At 45.4% G+C, this 22,357-nt stretch overlaps 1 protein-coding gene across 3 annotated transcripts; it reads right to left on the bottom strand.

Moving 5' to 3' along the window:
- Nucleotides 1-387: 387 nt before the first annotated feature.
- On the bottom strand, nucleotides 388-20,522 carry LOC137421535 (tropomodulin-1). Of its 3 annotated transcripts, XM_078771324.1 has the most exons (11): nucleotides 20,235-20,522; nucleotides 20,061-20,108; nucleotides 19,418-19,558; nucleotides 19,139-19,295; nucleotides 9,550-9,729; nucleotides 5,666-5,755; nucleotides 2,822-2,952; nucleotides 2,567-2,674; nucleotides 2,060-2,203; nucleotides 1,748-1,892; nucleotides 388-1,123 (listed from the first exon to the last, which is right to left on the bottom strand). In XM_078771324.1, exons 1-11 carry the CDS (start codon nucleotides 20,295-20,297, stop codon nucleotides 1,086-1,088), a joined length of 1,245 nt encoding a protein of 414 aa, XP_078627450.1. In that variant the 5' UTR covers nucleotides 20,298-20,522; the 3' UTR covers nucleotides 388-1,085. The 3 variants fall into 3 exon arrangements, with proteins under 3 accessions (XP_078627450.1, XP_078627452.1, XP_078627451.1); XM_078771326.1 differs by lacking the exons at nucleotides 20,061-20,108; nucleotides 20,235-20,522 and adding an exon at nucleotides 19,891-19,951; XM_078771325.1 differs by lacking the exons at nucleotides 20,061-20,108; nucleotides 20,235-20,522 and adding an exon at nucleotides 19,713-19,847.
- Nucleotides 20,523-22,357: the final 1,835 nt, after the last annotated feature.

The following is a 22,357-nucleotide window of genomic DNA, read 5'->3' on the forward strand; positions in this document are numbered from 1 at the left end:
AATCTGTAATTGGGAGCCGGTGATAGCTTACCTACTCTTCTCGAAGGACACTGTGGGATCTTTAACGTCCACCAACTAATGCTGGCAGACGGGACGCCCAGTTTGACGTCCATCCGAGGGACGGCTCACACATTGATGAATCAACCTGCCTGTGAAACACCGACATGACAGTTTATAGCTGGGTCGGGATTCGAACCCAGGCTAGACAGCTTAGAGACGAGTATCAGCTTACCTCCAGGCCATCCTGTCAACTTCTCATTCAATGATGTGCTAAGATGGATCTCGACCTGTCCTCGTGTTTTGATTTCCTCTTGTGTTTCACATGCACTACCCGTTTTGCCGCACACCATGTTTCCATAGCTGCTCAGACAAATAATGGGCACTGAAGCAAGTGACAAAGTGTTTTTATTTCTTTAATTTAAAGAAAAGGGGTTTCATCATCATTTTTCATTCAAAGACTCTAAAACTCTGCTTGGTGGATAATCGGTAATAACGAGTGAGAATTGCTTTGCAGTACATGTCCCCGGATATTTTGCCTCAGTCCAAAAATGGCATAACTCTGAAAAATTGACGAAACACCCTGAAACTCGAACTTTTTCTGGAACTTATCATAATAAAGCCATTTACCAAGTTTTAGTTGAATATATTAAAGGGTATGAGGGGGGGAAAAAAAGTCTGAAAAACCGTGGGATGGACAGACAGATGGAGAGCAAACCCATAGTTCCCTCCGGTGAAACTGGTAGGGGACCAAAAGTTTCTGGAGAGGCTGAATGTGGTTTGATGTTGCACGAGTGCACACGCAATACATTGCAAGTACATACTGTAGGGCTTTGGAACATGTGATTTACACTTACAAACATCCTCCAGTATGCTTTGGGGAAAAAGAAAAAATTCGTGACAGAACATTTTACAAATCTACCCCTTCTTTCCCCATGTCTTAAAATTGTTACCTTCCTGGTTCATACTAATCGAGTCTTGGTCTTCCCGTTTAAACCAATGAAGGTTCTTGAGACTTCACCTTCATTGCTCACCTGTGCAACTACATTGTGTGGGGTAAGTGAGGCTCGGTGCAGTAACCATCAAGATCATGCGTTCTTGACATTCTCCAGGCGCTTCTTCCTCACTGTGGGGAAGACAGGTCATCCATCATTTCTTGTTTGAGGACAATTTCACCCTTTTGCAATAAAACTTCTCACAATGAGAAGAAAAGGTCTTCACCTTTTATGTACCACCAATATATTCATATTCATAGAAAAGATTACATCACTGGTTGCCTGAGCATCATTTTGCATGAGTTGGGAAATGAATGAATGATCGTTTTTAAGTCCATTTTCCCCGCTAGAGCAGGGGTTAGCCTTGCGGGCCCCATGACAATCATGGTTCCCTGTTTGAGGCAATGTTTTTATGGCCGGATGCCCTTCCTGACGCCAACCCTTGGTCACGCTCTTACGGTGCGCAGGGATACGGTGTACCTATTCTAAATCGGGGTACTCACCATGATCATTCATCCCAGCAAGCTGGTACTCAATTTGCCGACCTTAGAAGGATGACAGGCTGAGTCAACCCCCCTGGCATTAATTCAGCGATCGATCGGGATTCGAACCCAGGATCCTAGGATCCCAAGCCGGCACCCTAACCGCTAAGCCAACACCAGGCTTGGGAAAAACAATTGTAATAAGTGTCAGTACAAAAACCCTAAATTTGATAGAAAACTCCAGTTATCCTAAATCCCTTTCCTGAGACTTACCAAGATCGTTATTTCTTGTGATAGCATTCGCTACACGGCTTCGAGGTCCTGGTGAGGAGAATTGGTAACCAAAACGCAGCAAGGATTTGTTTCCTTCCACCATGGCGGCCATGTCCATCTCGACACGGTTTCCTAGCTGCTGCCGCTGTAACAGTTTAAATTTTCACTTTTTGCATTGCATGTCCCAAAACTGGTCACTTCATGTTCCAGCCATTTCAGATCTCCCTGAAGAACGTTTGCCTTCTTATTCCAAAAGGGTCCCTGTTTGCACTGGTGTAGGTGGAAACCTTTCGGCTTTTGCAATGGACGTACCTGGTTATCCAGCTTGAGTTCAGTGAGACGGTCGTTCTTTTTGAGAGCTTCCACAATTGCCAACACACCAAGAGCCGTTAGACAGTTGGACTCGATGTTGAGGCTCTTCAAAACTCCATTCACCTTCAACATGTCAGCTAAAACCTGCACACCCATACATCCACTCATGGTCGATGCTTCAGGGCTTCAAGAAAGCTGTTTGCCACGACCTAATGTCATCCCCCATCCATACACATGATCCCATCCCCAAGCACTCCTTTTTTCCAGGCTATTGTGAATCTGCTCCCTCTTTCTCCCCCTCCCCATGATCTCACTCTCATCTCTATTCTGCTGTTGGCGTTTGCCTCTTTCCATTTGGTTACCTTCCTTCTGCTCTAGCTCTTCCACAAGGCTCGAGCATGTATAGTTTTGTATGCAAAAAAATGCCCTTATGTTATGTAGGTATGACCTTAGTATGAGAATGCATTTGGGAACGAGCAGTGGAATGTGTTTATTAATAAGACTTACCAAACCTACACTGTCGTTACAGCATGTGCCAACCAAGCTGAACTTCTCCACATGACCATTTGACTTTAGGGCTTCTGCAACCTCAATCATTGTGGACATGGAGATGTCCTGGAGGGGTTTGCAGTGGAACATGAGGTTTGGTAACAGATGGACGCTTTTATTCAGGGTTATGATTGGACTTGATTGTCACGTTAGACTTTTGAGACTTTGGTAGAAGATACTTTGTAGTTAACAATGCAATTCATGTCGTCATACCGCAATGTTGTTGAGGTTGACTTGAGTTAAGGTCTGATCGTTGTCTCGTATACGCTTCAGGCTCTGCTCCACATCAGTGGGATTTGGAGGCTCCTCCGGGAAGACTTTGCATTCATCAGGGTGGACAACACCTGGACATCCAAGGAGAGTGTGGACAAGGTGATGCTGACTTTAATAATTTGCAATTCCAACAACATTCTCCTCTCTCGGAAATCAACAGTGGTGATGGCTGGAAACATCAGTGGGAGGGAGGTAATGGGAGGTGGTAAAGGGGACGCTCCATATTTATTCCATAATTGATGTACGATGTATTACTGTTTTTTTCACAACACAAAACAACCTCTGGAACATAGGTGACAATCAACAACAACAACAAAAAAAACCCGAACGTTTCACCAGGGGGTGACCAGACATTTCAACAGGGCACCAGCAAGTACATTTGGACACTTATACAATAAGATAGAATATTCGTTTCCTGTGAAAATGGCATTGATAATTATCACCTCGGAAGGATGATAGATTTTGGCCCTATTGGATTACGTAATCCAATATCCCATATATTCAATTATTCATAACTAGAACGGAACTCGGTAGAGCACACCTCCGCCAAGCTGAACAGTTTATGTTTTGTATCCCATTGACAGGCCAAATCTCGATTCGAACCTGAACCAAAATCTATTTGGCTTGTTCTTGTCACCTAACCAACTCATCCACCAAGTTTAGTCATAAATAGTCCATAACTCTTTTAAATATCATGTTATATATATATATATATATATATATATATATATATATATATATATATATATATATATATATATATATATATATATATATATCGCTTTTATCCCGATCCCTCAATGATGAAGAATCACTTTAGAAAATTAAATAAACATCGTATCCGAATCCATATTCATATCTTCACCAAAATCGAATCGGTTCAGTCTTGTCACGCACCCAACCTCTCCACCAAGCTTCGTCCAAATCCGTCCATAACTTTTTGAGATATCCTGCTATCTATCGTTTTTGGCCCTATCTCCCAATGGTGAAGAATCGCTTTTAAAAAATACCATCCGGATCTTCACCAAAATCTAATAATTTCGTCCTTGTCACACACCCAGCCTCTCCGCCAAATTTCGTCCGAATCCGTCACAGCTTTTTCAGATATCTTGTTTACAGACAAACAAACAAACAGACAGACAGGGGGGTGAAAACATAACCTGCATCCACCTTCGGTGGCAGAGGTAAGAAAGACTACACAACTCCACGTCATGAAAGACTCATTTTATGATAAAGCAACAGTTTGGTTGAGAAATAAAGCATAAAGAATGTATTTAAAACCACTTTCAATATTGAGGAAGTGAACACAAAGATCTACAGTCACCTACCAAAGGTTCAATGACCAGTCTTGGAGAATCCTTGGATTATGTAACTCATAAATGTTCTGGTAAATGGAAAATCTAGCTGCCAAGTATTCTTAATGTGAGATAATTAAGCTGTTGTTGCATCCTCCCTACACTACCCCACAAACCCCTCTGAGGACAGCTTGGTGGTGGAGTGGGTGAAGCCTTGTTGTGTTTGCCCTCACTGGTGTGGATCTGATTCCCATTAACTGCTCAGTAGAAATTTTCTAATTTTGGGACTGAGTGGAGGCCTAACCAGGAATGGTTCTTGGCTATGGGATTATTCACGGCTTGTGTTGAGCACCTCCATTGCTTTGGGAAATAGCAGATAGGAATCTTCTGCCACCACAGTAGCACCTCACACCCCAGTGGTGGATCTGTGTCTGGTGTCGATTGCGTCATCATTCGTTTTATGTATTGCTTTCATTCATTTATTCTCCTATTCTTAGTCAGACTGAGATGCTCCAGGTAAAGCAGGAACAATCCACCTTCAGTCCGATTGATCATGGAACAGGTTGGCTCTTAATTCATGAAAGACAATATGTAGTCATCTGATCTGAGATATTTCCGTAGAATTCATACCAAGAAGCGATGACCACGACTATCTAATTGACCATTTCACCATCAATTCGCCATGTCTACCCTTGGCCTTCAAAGCCAGCCGCTGACTGGGTATCCTCTGCCGTGGAAAGTCTTTCTTTGGCAAATCCAAAATTCTAACGATGTAAGGCCGTTCATAGCTCGATGGAGTAGTGCTCTCCCCTTCGGGCTGACACCCCTGCCTCACGCCTTTTACATGTTGATGCTGTGGAGATGAAGGCCCTTAAATCATCGGAATGTCCCGCGATGAAACTCAATCTCTTGGTTGGTGACATGTCTGTCTTCTACCACCTCCTTTCTGGTCTTGCCCTCCCATCCCTTCCTCTCCAGTTTTTTTGCAGGATGCATGCAATCTGACAGTAATCTACTTCCAAAATCTCGGCTCACTGCTCACTCGATTTGTTCTTCTCTCGCCTGTGGAACCAATTCCTCAATCCATTCAATCTCATTCGTCATGCCAGGACTTCAACATAGTTGTTCTGTTCCCCAATCCAAACTTGTGACCTTTTCTCGCCTCACTAACTATCGATCCCCAAGGGCACCCTTTCCTCTCCGGGTTATTTTATTGTGTTCTCTCCACTCTCCGTCGAACCACCTTTCCCTTTTTTGTTGTTTTGCTATTTGGTCCCCAGTTTCCCCCTTCTTATTTCATCCCCTTTCCTGTTGTGTTTGAGCTTGTAAACGACATGTTCACTCCTGGGGTCCCCAACTCCCCCACCCGTCCCATTGCTCGCATTCTTCCCGCTGCCTATTCTTCCTCCAAGTGGTCATTTGTTGTGTCTATCTACCCCCGAATTACCAGTTTTGTGAAAGAAAATCCAAGGCAAAGTAATGAACTCACTGTTTAGACCTTCCTTGTTGACAATGGCGTTGCTTGACAGGGCCTCGTAATACTGTTTGTTGCTCATCAAGGTGTGCATCCCAAGTATAGCTGCAAACACACAAACACTCGTTATAATCGTGTGTGTGTGTGTGTGTGTGTGTGTGTGTGTGTGTGTGTGTGTGTGTGTGTGTGTGTGTGTGTGTGTGTGTGTGTGTGTGTGTGTGTGTGTGTGTGTGTGTGTGTGTGTGAGAGATCATACTAAAATACACAATTTGGTGTATATAATCCGTATTAAGATAGCAAATCATGGTATTTTTCCAAGGTCCCTTCTAATAACAAAAGTAACTAGAACGGCACTCAGTAGAGAGCATACCTCCGCCTGGTTGGTCCTATCACTCAATGGTGAAGAATTACTTAACAAATTAAATAATTCTCATGTCCGAATACATATTCAGATCTTCACCAAAATCGAATTTATTTGTCCTTGTCAGACACCCAACCGGTCCACCAAGTTTCGTCCAAATCCATCCATAACATTTTGAGATATCCTGCTATGTATCGTTTTTGGCCCTATCTCCCAATGGTGAAGAATCACTTGAAAAATTAAATAATTCTCATATCCGAATCCATATTCAGATATTCACCAAAATCGAATTTATTTGTCCTTGTCAGACACCCAACCGGTCCACCAAGTTTCGTCCAAATCCGTCCACAACCTTTTGAAATATCCTGCTATGTATCGTTTTTGGCCCCATCTCCCAATAGTGAAGAATCACTTAAAAAATTATAGTAGCCGGATCCGAATCCGGATCTTCACCAAAATCTAATCATTTTGTCCTTGTGACATACACTACATCTCTGCCAAATTTCGGCCGAATCCGTCCACAACTTTTTTGAGTTATTTTGTAAACAAACAAACAGACAGACAAACAGACAGGGGTGAAAACATAACCTCCATCTACCTTTGGTGGCGGAGGTAACTATATGGTACTAATAGAATACTTACCCTATGCAGTCTTACAAATCTGTAATTGCATGTATCTACACTTCTGAGGTAAATGTGTACAAATTATACTTTAAAAAGTCTGCTGGATAGTACATTCATAAGCCTTTACAAAGCAGCTTTTATTCTAGTTCGAGTGTTTCCACAACTACCAAGGCTGAGAAAGACGCCAGAATTGATCACGAAAGTACACTACATGACCAAAAGTATGCGGACCCCTTCTAATTAGTGGATTCGGCTGTTTCAGCCACACCTATTGCTGACACGTATATATAATCAAGCACACAGTGATGCAATAATCTCCATAGACAAACATTGGCAGGAGAATGGGCCTTACGGAAGAGCTCAGTGACTTTCAACGTGGCACCGTCAAAGGATGCCACCTTTCCAACAAGTCAGTTCGTCAAATTTCTGCCCTGCTAGAGCTGCTCTGCTCAACTGTAAGTGCTGTTATTGTGAAGTGGAAACGTCAAGGAACAACAACAGCTCAGCCGCGAAGTGGTAGGCCACACAAGCTCACAGGATGGGACCGCCGAGTGCTGAAGCGCGTAGCATGTAAAAAGCATCTGTCCTCGGTTGCAACACTCACTACCGAGTTCCAAACTGCCTCTGCAAGCAACGTCAGCACAACAACTGTTCGCCGGGAGCTTCATGAAATGGGTTCCCATGGCTGAGCAGCTGCACACAAGCCTAAGATCTCCATGTGCAATTCCAAGCGGCGACTGGAGTGGTGTAAAGCTCGCCGCCATTGGACTCTGGAGCAGTGGAAACGCATTCTCTGGAGTGATGAATCATGCTTCCACCATCTGGCAGTCCAACGGACGAATCCCGGTTTGGTGAATGCCAGGAGAACGCTACCTGCCTGAATGCATAGTGCCAACTGTAAAGTTTGGTGTAAGATGAATAATGATGGTCTGGGGCTGTTTTTCATGGTTTGGGCAAGGCTCCTTAGTTCCAGATAAGGGAAATCTTAACGCTACAACATACAATGACATTCTAGACGATTGTGTGCTTCCAACTTTGTGGCAACAGTTTGGGGAAGGCCCTTCCCTATTTCAGCATGACAATGTGCCCGTGCACAAAGCGAGGTCCATACAGAAATGGTTTGTCGAGATCGGTGTGGAAGAACTTGAATGGCCTGCACAGAGCCCTGACCTCAACCCCATCGAACACCTTTGGGATGAATTGGAACGCCGACAGCGAGCCATGCCTAATCACCCAACATCAGTGCCCCACCTCACTAGTTCTCTTGTGGCTGAATGGAAGAAAATCCCCGCAGCAATGTTCTAACATCTAGTGGAAAGCCTTCCCAGAAGAGTGGAGGCTGTTATAGCAGCAAAGGGGGAACCAACTCCATATTAATGCCCATGATTTTGGAATGAGATGTTCGATGTTTGGGTGTCCACATGCTTTTGGTCATGTAGTGTATAAAGTGGGAGATCGTTAAATGCGATTCTTCACTTTTTTGTAACCAGCCGAAAACAATAAAGGATGAAGTGATTACAATGATTCTCATTTCGCACAGTTTTCGATGTACTTTCAATATGCGCTATATTAAATAGCCATGTGACATTTGGTAATGTTTCAATTTCCTACATTGAACGGTTTTCGATGTACACTAAATTTGGTATTTTTTTTTTGATTAATTAATTAATTGATTACTTTATTATTATCGATTTACATACTTATTTATTTTCCTTCTCATCTGGGAAATATCTGAGGTACCTTTTGAGCAAGGAAGCTGATATTTGGTCATGACAGTGACCAATTCATTTGTTGCTTTGATGGTGGCTTCACCACCATCTCTTATCTTCTCCCATCCAAAACCTTGATTTTTTTCTAACCCTGTTAAAACACCCCAAATCCACCTCTTTTCAATCCCCGACTTCATTCCTGAAATGCCTCGTAGTGTTCATTTGCTGTATACCGTGTATCTCCCCCCCCCCCCCCCACCCCTCCCTTCCCCAGCCCTCTCCCTTCTACCGTCGATCAGTACCGTCATCCCTGTTCTCTACTGTTGTTGTGCTTGTATGCTTTCCTCTCCCCCCCCCCCCCCCACCCCCCCCCCCTCCCCACTTGTCTCCCGCTCCCTTTTTGTGTGTTTTATGTGTCCGTTTATGTTTTTTGTGTTTAATGTGTGAGCTCTTCTTACACGAGCCTCGACTTTGTATACAAAAAAAAAGTTATTTGGCTATAAGTGGGTATTTTTGAATTATTGGTTGATCAATTAATCGATTAATTCTTTAATTTGTCAATTAACTATTTAATTAATTGCTTTTCAAAAAGTTTCACATTTGGATGAAGCAGTGGTGGTTTAGGTATGCTATTAGCCAATTTATTAAGAAATTAATTAATTTACAAATACTATTTATTTATTTTAATTACACAACTAATCAATTAATCCAACAAGTACAGATACATTCAAAGTACACTGCCTTTGGCACCCGGCAATATCGCCACGCAGCTCATAGAGACTGTATTGAGTGGGAGAGGTGTACAATAATTAATTGATTAATTGCATAAAATCAATAAATAATCATAGAATAATTTCTTAATCAATTGGCTAATAGCATATCTAAACCACCTGTGCTTCATCCGAAGCTGTAACTTTTTGAAAATTAATTAAATAAGTCATTAATCGAAAAAATTAAATAAACAATTGATTAATCAACAAATAATGAATCGATTCATTGTTTAATCAATACATCAAAATTAGCCTTTACAGCCAAATCACTTGGTCACTTTACAGCCAATCACAATTTTAGCTTGTACCTTTCCACAACTATCTGCTGAAAGTGCTGCCACCACCAAAGCAACAAATGATATTTCAAGGTGGATTTATTTACTTTTATAAGCACTGCAGTAGCTAACGTAATTTTGTGAAAAAAGCATTTTCCACCTGCTAGGTCACAGATCTCGGCTTCGCTTGCATTGGCCAAGGCCTCTTCCAGCTCAGGTTCCAGTGTGACGTCACTCCCCATTTCCACTGCAGGCAGCTCTGCTCCTGGTTCTGCCATTCTTGGGGCCACATCCCTTGGTACCAACTTTGCTGCCTGGACCTTTGGAATATATGGTGTGCCTGTACAACCCGGTCGTGAGATGAAGAGAGGGGAAGAGGGTCAGTGATGATCACTGGAAGAGGAGACGGGTGGAATGGTAATTCATGGTGCTAATCATGTTACATACATATGTATCCTTATTCTCATGCAAATAATATTTAGTTCTTACCATGGCTACGACAAATTGACAAATCAATTCCACATTCTGTTAAACAAAAAGAACGGGGATGAAATCACTGAAGTTCAGGCTGCAGAACTACACACTTTCAACAACTCGTGGTGGTCTGCACGACTAATTAGAGAAACAAATTATGAGAAACACTGCTTGTCCAGAGACCTGGCCCACAATGGGCAACCATTTTGTGATGCAAGGCCCCATGGAAACCATTTTGGGTAAGTATAATTGCAATTGGAAAAAGCAACCAACATAAACATTCCCTCTAAGTAATGATACTTTGATGGTTTTTGAAGACCCCTTGGAGACATACAATACACATAAAGGAACCCGTGTGTAGTTATCTCCATAGTATTGTTGCGGTTTTGAGAACCCACACAGGTAACATCATTAAAGGTTAAAGGTTGCACCCTATAGATAGGCCATATGCAACACGTAGGTCACCTTAGGACGTTAGTTATTTCCTAGTATGTGTTTAGGATAAGGCCATTCCCAATAGTTGCATCTGCGTTGTGTAGAACAAATAAGAGTAGGCCCCCCGTCCATTTTGCAGCCTCCCTTCAATCGACGCCATTAAGCGCTAACCAGTCTGTACATCGCCCTCGCCCTTTAGGCTGCCAGCAGCCTTCGCGAACTCGTTGGGCTTCCGCTCAAACCAGCCCAAGGGCCACAAGTTAAGGCCCGGAAAGGGGGCGGAGCGCAAGGGTGGAGGTGCGGCCACGTCAAGCAGCCATCAAGGCGGAGCCGGTAAGCCCTAAACAGCCAATCAGGGCTGAGGCGAGATCGCCTGACAGGGTGTGGCTGGACATTCCAGAGGGTTCGCTGGGCGTGGCAATATAACCCTTCACGCGAGGCCCCCACCTCAGTTATGAGAAGGGAGAGGCGCTCGTGAGGTCGCAGCACTCATCAGTTATGAGGCAAGCACTCGAGTCGTGAGCTCAAGCTATGATGGGAGAGGCGCTGAGTTACTAACTCGAGTTCTGAGAAGGGAGAGGCGCTCACAGAGTTCGTGTGCAGAGTTGAGTTATGATGGGAGAAGCGCTGAGTTACGAACTCGAGTTATGAGCGGGGAGAGGGAGGCGCTTGACCTGATCGGAGTTGAGTTATGGGAGAGACGCTTGAGTAGTTACGAGAGGGAGAGACGCACTGTGGCAACAAGCTTTACAGAGGGCGGGCGCGCGGCACGCATTGCAGAGGACTGCAGCGTCAAGGACATTGGGGAAGTGGCGCATCGATCGTAACAATACCGGGCGCGCGTATAAAGGCGCCGGTACAAGTATTACGTACGCAAAATCTAATCGCCAACCGATCCCCCGAGATATAATCGTCCGCATCGCGCCTACGCCATGGGGAGAGCTGCCGGCCGTATTCCACCATCTGCACAGTACAAGTTGGGGACCGGACGAGCTGTGGACCCTTGGACCCTCAACACTACCATCTCCAAACCCCATGTGAGTGACCCTGAGAGTGAGTTTGAGAGTGAACGGGCCCATGTCCAGGGAATAAGTTAAGACTGTTATTAAGGCTGCCCTGTGTATCTGCTTCTTCCACTTCATTGTACATTGCTCTTTCTTTTCCTCTTCTTCTTGTGTAAATAACTAATAAATTACCTGTTCTTCCTGGTTTCCTCTTCATCCGATCGTTTTAGTCATTTCCTCCATTGGGTAAGCGTGGCACGATTAAGAACCGCTCGAATCGGGTTTAGTACCTGTCAACGGCCCGAATCGTGGCTCGCTTCGCTCGGCGTGTCCACTAACACCGTGGTTCGGGCGGGAGTTATTTCCTCGTTTCCGGTCAGCGTTAGTACTTAGGTAATAGGACAAATTCGACCAACAACCCTATTTAATGCTGCCCGGGAAGGACGTTATAGCCCCCGGGATCGCGTCGGCCAGTAAAAAGACAAGAGGATTAATCCCCCCTTGATAAGGGGAAGGCCGACGTTAGGAGATCCGCAACAGTATATTGTGTAGCTAAATTATCTCTCCCTGTATCAATGGAAAAGGAATTTGCATTGTGTTTGTGTAGAAGACACAATCCCCATTTGTGACTTCTCTGTTCCATCTAATTCTCTCAATTTGTCTTAGTTTTATAAATAAATAAATAAAAATTGTATACAGAATCGAGGCTCATGTCAGAGCTAACACATTGAACATGAAAACATGCACAGTGTTACGGATTCGTCACTTCCGTCTTTGTGGTTTTCATCCACTGGAAGCATTTTTAGTTTCATATACTATTATTGTTACAGTTTGAGTGTGAAATGGAGATAACTGTCTTTTTTTTTCTATTTTTTTTTTTTTTTTTTTTTTTGTATACAAGATCGAGGCTCGTGAAAGAGCTAACATTAATCACACAAAAAGACAAACCGACACACAAAACACAAAAAACAAGGGGAGCGGCAGACAAGATGGGGAGAGAGGGGGAAGGACACAAACACAACATTTGAGAGCAGGGACATCGGGAGGACTTGGGGGGAGGTGGGAGAGGAATAAAACATATGAACACTGCAAGGACTCTGGGGTGAATTACCGGGGGTAGAAAAGATCAAGGTTTTCGATGGGGGAAGATAAGAGATGGTGGTGAACAGCTGTTTTAAAGACCTGGAGGGAGGAGTGGGATTGAAGGGAGTGGGGGAGTTTGTTCCAGAGGCGGGAGAAAAGGGGAATGAAAGAGTGAAGGTGAGCAGAGAGCCTAGACTTTGGCAGTTTAACCATAAGAGGGTTGCAGGCAGATCTTGTGCGACCTGAAGGAATATTGGGGGGACAGAGCACAGAGAGAGCTGGGGGAGCAAGGCGGGAGAGGAGTCGGTAGAAGACAGAAAGACCACCAACCTGCCTGCGGTGAGTGAGTGAAAGGCCCTCGGAGTTGACTACATCGCAGGAGATTCCAATGATTCTGAAAGCTTTGGCCTCAACAGCGTGAAGCCGAGCAAGGTGTGAGGCAGGAGCACCAGCCCAGAGGGGGGAACAGTATTCCATTGAGCTGCGGATGAAAGCCTTGTATGTGGTGAGGAGCTCAGGTGTGCCAAGGAAGGACTTCGCACGACGGAGGATGCCCAGTCGGCGACTGGCTTTGGAGGCCAGCTTGGAAATGTGGTTTTCCCAAGAAAGATCATGGCAGATAGTGAGACCCAAAAGCTTGAGCGACAGAACTTCTTGGAGAGGATTGTTGAGAAAGTAGATGGGAGGGTTGTCCAGTCGGTCCTTTCGGAGAGACATTGTAAGAGTGTGAGATTTGTCAGGATTGAAAGACATGTTCCACTTGTTTGACCAGTCTGTGATTTTGTCCAGGTCTGCAGAGAGTGAGGAGGCTGCAGACTGCCGATCTGAGGGATGAGGAATGGAGCGGCAGATAGTGGAGTCATCAGCAAAGAGATAGAGAGGATTTTCCAGAGAGTCGGAGAGGTCATTGATGAAGACCAGAAATAGCACAGGGCCCAGAACACTACCTTGGGGAACTCCAGCCAGAACAGGAAGGGAAGATGAGAGAAATCCATTCAGGGCCACACGTTGCCTACGACCAGAGAGGAAATCCGTAAGCCATGAGTGGAGATTTCCCTGAATACCATAGGAGGTGAGTTTGGTGAGCAGAGCTGGGTGCCAGACCGTATCGAAGGCACGTGATATGTCAAGTGAGACAGCTCTGATTTCCTGTTTGGCATTGAGGACCTCCATCCATTGTTGAGACAGCAGAAGCAACATGTCCAGAGTAGAATGACCTGGTCTGAATCCAAATTGATGATCAGAGATCAAGCCATTGGAGAAGAGGAAGGATTTGATATCTGAAGCAATGATGGATTCCATGACTTTGCTGATAATTGGGAGCAGGCTGATTGGTCTGTAGTTGCAAGGATCTGTTGTTGCACCTTTTTTGTGTAAAGCGGTAATGTTTGCTGATTTCCAAGATGCTGGCAGATGACCTTGAGCAAAAGAGAGGGTGAAAAGAACAGAGAGAGGGTGAGATAGAGCGGCAGAGCAGGATTTTAGGACCCGAGGACTGATGCCATCTGGTCCAGTTGCAGAATCAGAGTCGAGGTTTGATAAAAACTTCTCTTTTTTGATAAAAAATAAAAACTAAAATAAAAACTTTACCTTCAAAGGTAAAAATTAGTGTTTCAAAAGAAAAACGAAATGGATCGGGAGAAACCGGAAGAAGAGGAAGAAGAGGCTGGAGTGGATCAAGTGAGATCAGGAAAGAAAGGCCGATCTGCTTTGAGGTGTCGAGTGGACGCGGGTGGACATTGGTCACGAGCGAATATTGGTTTCCCCGGGAAAGGGATTCCTTTGACAGTGTCGTTATTGTTGTGGCAGATAAACCTGCGTGACAGGTTCTGATTTTGGTTCCGAAAGTGAATCATTGCTGGAGAGCAAGTACGCCTCCATTACGAGACCGTCCGCCATTTCACCGTGCACCAGCCATTTCACCTCGCACCAGCGATTCGCCTGGTTCTCGTGTGTGTCGTGGATTTCGCTTGGGAATTCGCAGTTCTCCGCTTGGGAACTGCTGCTCGTTCATGTCAGCGTCATTGTCTGGTGAACTGAAGGTGTGAATTCCCAGTCGCCTTTTGGGTGAACTTTTGCCTGACCGACGTCGGCCCGACACCTCACCAAGCGGCTCTTCGGCAGCGTCGACTGTCGGCCGTCCTGGGTTCAGGTCTCGGTGCGACCTTTTTTCTTGTGATCCCCGGAGCGTGGATCGACTTTTACCTGGTGTCGTGACAGTGACTTTGGGGGTGTTACAGTTCGCTCACGTGGAGTACCGTGAGTTATTGAGTTAAGAAACTGGTGGTACCATCATAGGAATTATACGGTGTTTGTTGTGCAATTGAGGTTTTATTGTACTTGTGCAAGTTGTTATTATTGTGTGATATTAATACAATACTTGTGTTTTGTAATAATTGATTGGTGTTGTTTCACCATTGGTCATTGGCACACATAATAGTACATCTTTCTGCCGTGACTCCTTTCGGGGCTCGGAGGTACACCGTGACCGGGGTTTGAGGAGGAGAACGTAACAACAGACACAAAAAACATACAATGAATGGAGCGGGAGACAAGAGGGGGAGGGAGAGGGAAGCACACAAGCACACCAGCAGTCGAGAACAAGGACATCGGTAGATCTGTGGAAGGGGGAGGGCTGGTGAGGAGGGAGGAGTACACGGTATAAAGCAAATGACCACGACTAGGAATTTCAGGACAGAAATTGGGGATTGAAAGAGGCGGATTTGGGGTGTTTTAACGATGGTAGAAAAGATCAAGGTTTTGGATGGGGGAAGACAAGAGATGGTCGTGAACAGCTGTTTTAGAGACCTGGAGGGAGGAGAGGGATTGAAGAGAATGTGGGAGTTTGTTCCAGAGGTGGGAGAAAAGAGGAATGAAAGAGTGAAGGTGAGCAGAGAGTGTTTTTTTGATGAGCAGAGATTTTGGCAGTTTCACCAGAAGAGGGTTGCTGGCAGATCTTGTGCGTCCTGCAGGAATATTTGGGGGAAAGAGCACAGACAGAGCAGGGGGAGCAAGGCCGGAGCAAGGTTGGAGAGGAGTCGGTAGAAGACAGAAAGACCACCTACCTGCCTGCGGTGAGAGAGAGAAAGGCCCTCAGAATCAGCTTCATCGTGGGAAATTCCAATGATTCTGAATGCTTTGGTTTCAACCGCGAGAAGCCGAGCTAGGTGTAAGGCAGGAGCACCAGCACAGAAGGGAGAGCTGTATTCCATTCAGCTGCGGAGGAAAGCTTTGTAAGTAGTGAGGAGCTCAGAAGTGCCCAGAAAGGACTTTGCACGACGGAGGATGCCCAGTCGGCGACTGGCTTTGGAGACCAGCTTGGAAATGTGGTTTTCCCAGGAAAGATCATGGCAGATAGTGAGACCCAAAAGCTTTAGTGACAGAACTTCTTCAAGAGGATTGTTCAGAAAGTAGATGGGAGGGTTGTCCAGTCGGTCTTTTCGGAGAGACAATGTGGGAGTGTGAGATTTGTCAGGATTGAAAGACATGTTCCACTTGTTTGACCAGTTTGTGATATTGTCCAGGTCTGCAGAAAGTGAAGAGACTGCTGCCTGCCAATCTTAGGGTTGAGATATGGAGTGGCAGAGAGTGGAATCATCAGCAAAGAGATAGAGAGGATTTTCCAGAGAGTCGGAGAGATCATTAATGAAGACCAGAAAAAGCACAGGGCCCAGAACACTGCCTTGAGGAACTCCAGCCTGAACAGGAAGGGGAGATGAGAGAATTATATTCAGGGCCACACGTTGACTGCGACCGGTGAGGAAGTCCACAGGCCATGCGTGGAGGTTTCTATGGATACCATAAGAGGAAAGTTTGGTGAGCAGAGCGGGGTGTCAGACCATATCGAAGGCGCGTGATATGTCAAGAAAGACAGCTCTGATTTCCTGTCTGGCATTGAGGACCTCCATCCATTGTTGAGACAGCAGAAGCAGCATTTGCAGAGTAGAATGACCTGGTCTGAATCCAAATTGATGATCTGAGATCAAGCCATTGAAGAAGAGGAAGGATTTGATGTCAGAAGCGATGATGGATTCCATGACCTTGCTGATTATTGGGAGAAGGCTGATTGGTCTGTAGTTGCAAGGATCTGTTTTTGCTGTCTCTCTCCCTTTCTCTCAATCTCTCTCTCAACACGTCTGTCATACATGCTTTACAACACAGTCCATTACAAAACCAACAACCAAATCTCATATTTCAAACCAGCGATCAATGGAAAAAAACCATGTCAAGACTTGTCAGGCACGGCCAAGCAGAAGGACTGAATAGATGCCCCACAAGCAGCTACATAGCCATGCCTCGTCCTGCCTTGGCAGTCTTGGAGTAGCCCAATGAGTGCCGCCTAGAGACAGGGCAGGCCAATGGGAAGCCAAATCCCTGGCCAGACCGAAGAGGAAGCCACTCATCCACAACTCCACGGTTTATAAAAACCCAAAGCGAAGAGCAGATCAGGTGAGTTGGCCGTTCTGAGATTCAATACGAGCATCTGGCGGGACGAGAGCAAGCTGGCTGGTGGGGAGTGCGACCCAGAAAGGTTCCGAACGCCAGCGGAGATTTCCCAGATGCATTGGCCACGAAACACTGATTTACACTACCTTTGTCTGCCTTTCTGTACTTCTATTTTGTTTCCTTTAAACAGATGGAGCATCAACGAGAACCCCTTGGCCTTTTTAGGGCTGACTTACTGACTTGCACTTCACGCTTCTTGTTTGAAGCCACACACAGTCACCATAAACTTTGCATAACACCATCTACCCTCCTCTTCTTTCTTCCTCTCCCCTTGTCTTTTGTTGGGACCAATGTAAGCCCGCTGGCTTGCGTCCGGTGAGCGAGAGGTTGCAAACACGCCTCAAAATTTTATTCTTCTCTCTCTGTCCCTCGTTCTTACCTTTCCCGGAATGGCTGAAACGCCTGTGTTGTAGAACTGTGACTAAATGATTGAATAGTACTGGCCTTCTGTGCTTGGGGTAAGAGCTTTTCTTCTGTGACACTGCTTGTATATACGTGCTTCTTGTTGACATTACAAACCATTTCTCAAACTATCCGATTGTTAGTTACGATGAGTTAGAACATATTATGTGAGTAGTATTCGGAAGTTCACCCATGCTATTTAGTTATGGTCAGCCATTAGCTGACGCTGCACGTACGGTATCGCTTGACTGTTTGATTGATACAGTGGAGTGTTGGAGAGCACGGTACTCTATCCTGGGGATTTAATTTGCCAGAGGAGTTAAGGGAAGTTAGACGCTGCACTCTGCCTGAATTAAACGTTTTTAGACGGCGTCCGTGGTTGCTTAGCAACTTGCCACACCACAGAATGTTGGCCAGATAGTGGGTTTGGGAACTCTCTTCATGATCAATACCGACCGAGTCCACAACAATATACTGTATTTGAAAATGCTACGTTGTCTAAATGAAACCACAGTATGGTTATATCAACTTGCATTGTACTAGTGATATTGTGGGTTGGCAGGATGGCTATCGAGCCCGGGTTCGAATCCTGATCCAGCTATAAACTATCGTCCTGGTGTTTTACAGGCAAGGTGATTCATCGATGTGTATGCCGTCCCTCGGAGGGATGTTAAACTGGGTATCGCATCTGCTCATATTAGTTTGTGGATTCCACGGTGTCCTTCACGAAGAGTAGGCGAGCTATCACCGGCACGCTGAACAAATTCCTAATATACAGGGGAGGGAGCACTGCATCAGCAGCACAACCACATCCTCAGCTATTGATGCTACTCCACAGCCTTGTGTTGCATATGAAAGAATAAGAAGTACATGTCGATATCATCTATTATATAAGAGAGCTGTTGGTGTTGGTCTGTCTGTCTGTCTGTCTCTGTGTGTGTGTGTGTCGCCATTTTTCTTAGAGATGGCTGAACGGATCTTTGTCAAACTTTCAGAGGTTCATCAGTGAGTGCCTGGGAGTGTTTTAGGAAAATAAAATCTGAAAAAAAGTTCGTTCTTTTGGATTTAAAATAATAATAATAAAATAAATCGCTCGATAGTGCCTAAGCCTTTTAAAATTAATGACAGTTATATACAAGTACACATTCGCATAAATAAATACAAAACAATCACCAGACATTTGAATACAAACAAGCGTTACGCATAGGTCCCCCGTCGGTGAAGTGATGCGAGTTGACAAAGTGGAGGACGCAAGACGGCCATCTTGGATTTTGACGTGGCGACCTAATTTGCAATAGCGTTCTTCCTTATGCCTAGATACAGCGACACACCAGATTAGAAGTTGGTACTTCGCTTATTTTTCAAGATATTCCGCTCACAAGGTTCAGACATACATGGCAGCGGCCATCTTGGATTTTGACGTGGCGACCCAATTTTCAATAGCGTTCTTCCTTATGCCTAGTTGCACCCACACACCAAATTAGAATTCGGTCCTTCGCTTACGCACGCACGGACGGACGGACGGACGGACGGAGGGGAAAACCATCGTCCCCCTTTCGCTCCGCGGTGCGACGTGGGACAATAAATCAAACAATTCCGGTACAGTATGAAGTGGGGAGTAAGGCTTCTTCTTCTTCCTGAAAGGCATCACACTTAACCCAGAAACGTGATGAACGGCACATTCACCAGCATATATTCAACGAAAAGGTGATGAACCCCCCACCACCTCCCCCCCCCCCCCCCCACTCCCTTCCTCACCCCTCCCTCTCCTGCCTCCTCCCTCTCCCCCATATAATTAAATATGCAATTATAATCACAAAATAGCTTAACGTTCTTAATCTTCACCTCGTTTTTCCCTGGTGAAGGGTACCAGGTCTTCATTCTCCTCTGTCTCCAAAGCTTCCTTCTCGAGGAACTGGAGCAGGCTGTCTCTCCGAAAGGCTCCAGTCGGCACCTTCTTGGTCTGATCTTTCTGCCGTAGTCCAGCGGGCAGGGCAGCGTTCTGGGACGAATCAAGTACACAAGGTGACCATCGTCAGCGGGTCTTACTCGATGTGGATTACCACAGCAAAATAGACCACGTGTAGGCACGGCCGCCTGCTGCGTGCACACAAACGAACCCACCTTGGGGTCCAGGTCGTCGAGATCTATCTCGAGCTGAGCGATCTCGTCCGGGGTAAGCTTCTCCAGGAGCGCCTCCTCGTCCAGGTCTCCGGTGGCCTCGTCGCCTTTCTTCAGAGACATGGCCGCCTCGAGGTGTCGTACCTGCGCGGTCGAACCACACAAACGCTAATCGTCACACGAGTCGAGACAATTTCTCCCTTATCGGACGTCACAGTTTGAGAATGTGCATTTTCCACATCGGACAAGATTTGCTCGTGATATGCAGACAACGAAACGGCACAAGAACAACAATAACCAGAATAACAGGTGTCCCCAACGCTGGACCCCAAGATGGCCGCGCGTTCCGGCTACAACCCGAGATCCTCGGAGCGCGTTTGTAAGTGACAGCTGCGACTGTCCTGCCATGTCCATGTTGAAATTCCACATTTCTATTTATACTACTCCCACTATTTAAGGTAACAAAGCGTCTATACCATTCCTGGCAGTGTGTACGGCCGTTGAGAGCGCAATTAATTAATTAGTGAACGAGCGAATGACCCAGGTGGTGGATTGGTGATGGGCGGCAAAGTTTGAGTGTGAGTGCGAGGACGCAGGTGGCCATGGGAGGGAGGGTGTAAAAAAAAACGTCGCACACCCAACCAACCTGTCCACTAAGTTTCGGCCGAATCCGTGCACAACTTTTTGAGATATCCTGCCCACAGAAGTGACGGAGGTAAGCAACACAGGTGACATGGGGAGATCAGAGGTGGATCCACGTTATGTAATTCCATAAATGATTTTCTTCATTACTTCATTTTTAAATAACGAATCTTTATACCAGAACTGTATGGTGGGGATTCACAGTTTGAGTTGTTTGGGTCTCTGTTTCTGTTGCTTCCATTTACTCTCAGTAGTTCATTCCCTATGGAATGCCTCTTTGAGCAATTGTCAAACTTCCATAATATGATATTTCATATTCGTATGAAATATAATATTATCATCTGACGACTTTAAAAAACAGCTGTTCACCACCATCTCCTTTCTTCCCCCATCCAAAACCTTGATCTTTTCTACCCCCGTTAATTCTCCCCAGATCCACTTTTTTCAAATACAAACTTCTCTCCTGGAAGTCCTCGCAGTGTCCATGTGTTTTATACCTCAACCCATTCCCATGCCTCCTCCCCCACCCCCCCCCCCCCCCCCAAGCCTTCTCCCTCCCACAGATCTCCCGATGTCCCTGCTCTCCATCTTGTTCTCCCGCTCCCTTTATCATGTTTTATGTTTTATGTGTCAGTTTGTTTTTTTGTGATCAATGTTAGCTCTTACACGAGCCTCGATCTTGTATACAAAAAAATAAATAAATCAATAAAATGGCCGTACGAATAATTTGAACCAGTAAAGCCAAATATGACAGATTAATTTAGTGCTGACAATGAAACGGTTCACTGCGGGGGGCAAGGCCATGCTCCACAGTACACGTTAGACTCCCCCGAGTGTAAAGAGCCCTTGCATGCCCCGCTACGATGCCCCACTGCCGAGTTGTGGTCTTTGGTCGCTGTATACAAATTACGTACGCACTGGACGTTTCTCCGTGAAATTATTCAAAATTACAGTGCGCTCGATTTATTAACGTCTTAACTCGTTGCCATGAACGTGCAGGCCACGAAAAGGGCTTTTGGAAACTGGATGTCCATGTGTGTATGAGGGTCCCTGGTAACTCGCTCTACCCTCTGGTAACTCGCTTTACCCCCTGGTAACTCGCTCTACCCCCTGGTAACTCGCTTTACCCCCTGGTAACCCGCTCTACCCTCTGGTAACTCGCTTTACCCCCTGGTAACTCGCTCTACCCCCTGGTAACTCGCTTTACCCCCTGGTCGTCATCAATCCGGAGTAGGTTTTGGGTGAATGTGGGTAAAGGGATTTATGGGTACCACACCGAAGCGAGTTTGAACTACGCTTATGATCACATTTAAACTCCCCATCGTGAAGGAAGGAGAGGGGTGCTTACGTCACAATAATGTTTCACATGTTCTCTCAAAACTGTATTGCTTGTGTCTGTCAAAGTCTGTTTCCACTTAGCTGGAAGTAGACTAGCTGCGGACGCGATAATTTCCTTACCTTCTCCGTCTCTTTAAAGGCTCTGGTGAGAAATCAGATGCTGCTCACTATCGGACAATTAGCCTTCTGCCCATTATAAGTAAAGTGTTTGAATTTTTTTTTTGGGATACAAGATCGAGGCTCGTGTAAGAGCTAACATTAATCACAAAAAAACAAACGGACACATAAAACATATAATAAAGGGAGCGGCGAGCGGGAGACAAGATGGGGAGAGAGAGGGAAGCACACAAGTACAACAGCAGATAACAGGTACATCGGGAGATCTGTGGGAGGAGAGGGCTTGGGGGGGGGGGGGCATTCCCTCTACCCCAACCTACCTCAATTCAAGAGGAATGCCAATATAGATTCCTCCTTTCTGTCTAATATCTATACTTTTCTTTCCTTTGCGTAGCCCCCACCTCGAGTGGCATTGTAGGTTTTGTGGTGGGCAAAATCCCATAAGAATTTTTTAAAAACGTGGTAGCAATTGGATGGTCATGTGACAACAATCGCACTGGCTGGGCAACCGATTCTGATTCGCGGAAACGATCAGTTCGACGTGGACCTTTAAACGTGCTAGACGTGTGTTAGAGTTCTCCGCGATTGATCTCTTCAGAGATTTTATGAGGACTTTGTCTTCCAAGATGCGTCAATTTTTTGAGAAAACACGAAGGTATTTCCTGTGGGGTTTTCCACAAAATTAAGTGAATTTTATCTTTTATCATCTCCAGTACTAGTTCAATTGGCTGATAGGTTGGCCTGGAGGTACGCACACTCGCCTCAAAGCTGTCTAGTCTGGGTTCGAATTCCGACCAAGTTATAAACTGTCATCCTGGTCCTTTCACTGACAGGGTGGTTCATCAG

This window comes from Myxine glutinosa, chromosome 2 (genome assembly GCF_964187855.1).
Source record: "Myxine glutinosa chromosome 2, kmMyxGlut1.1, whole genome shotgun sequence".
Taxonomy (NCBI): Eukaryota; Metazoa; Chordata; class Myxini; order Myxiniformes; family Myxinidae; genus Myxine; species Myxine glutinosa.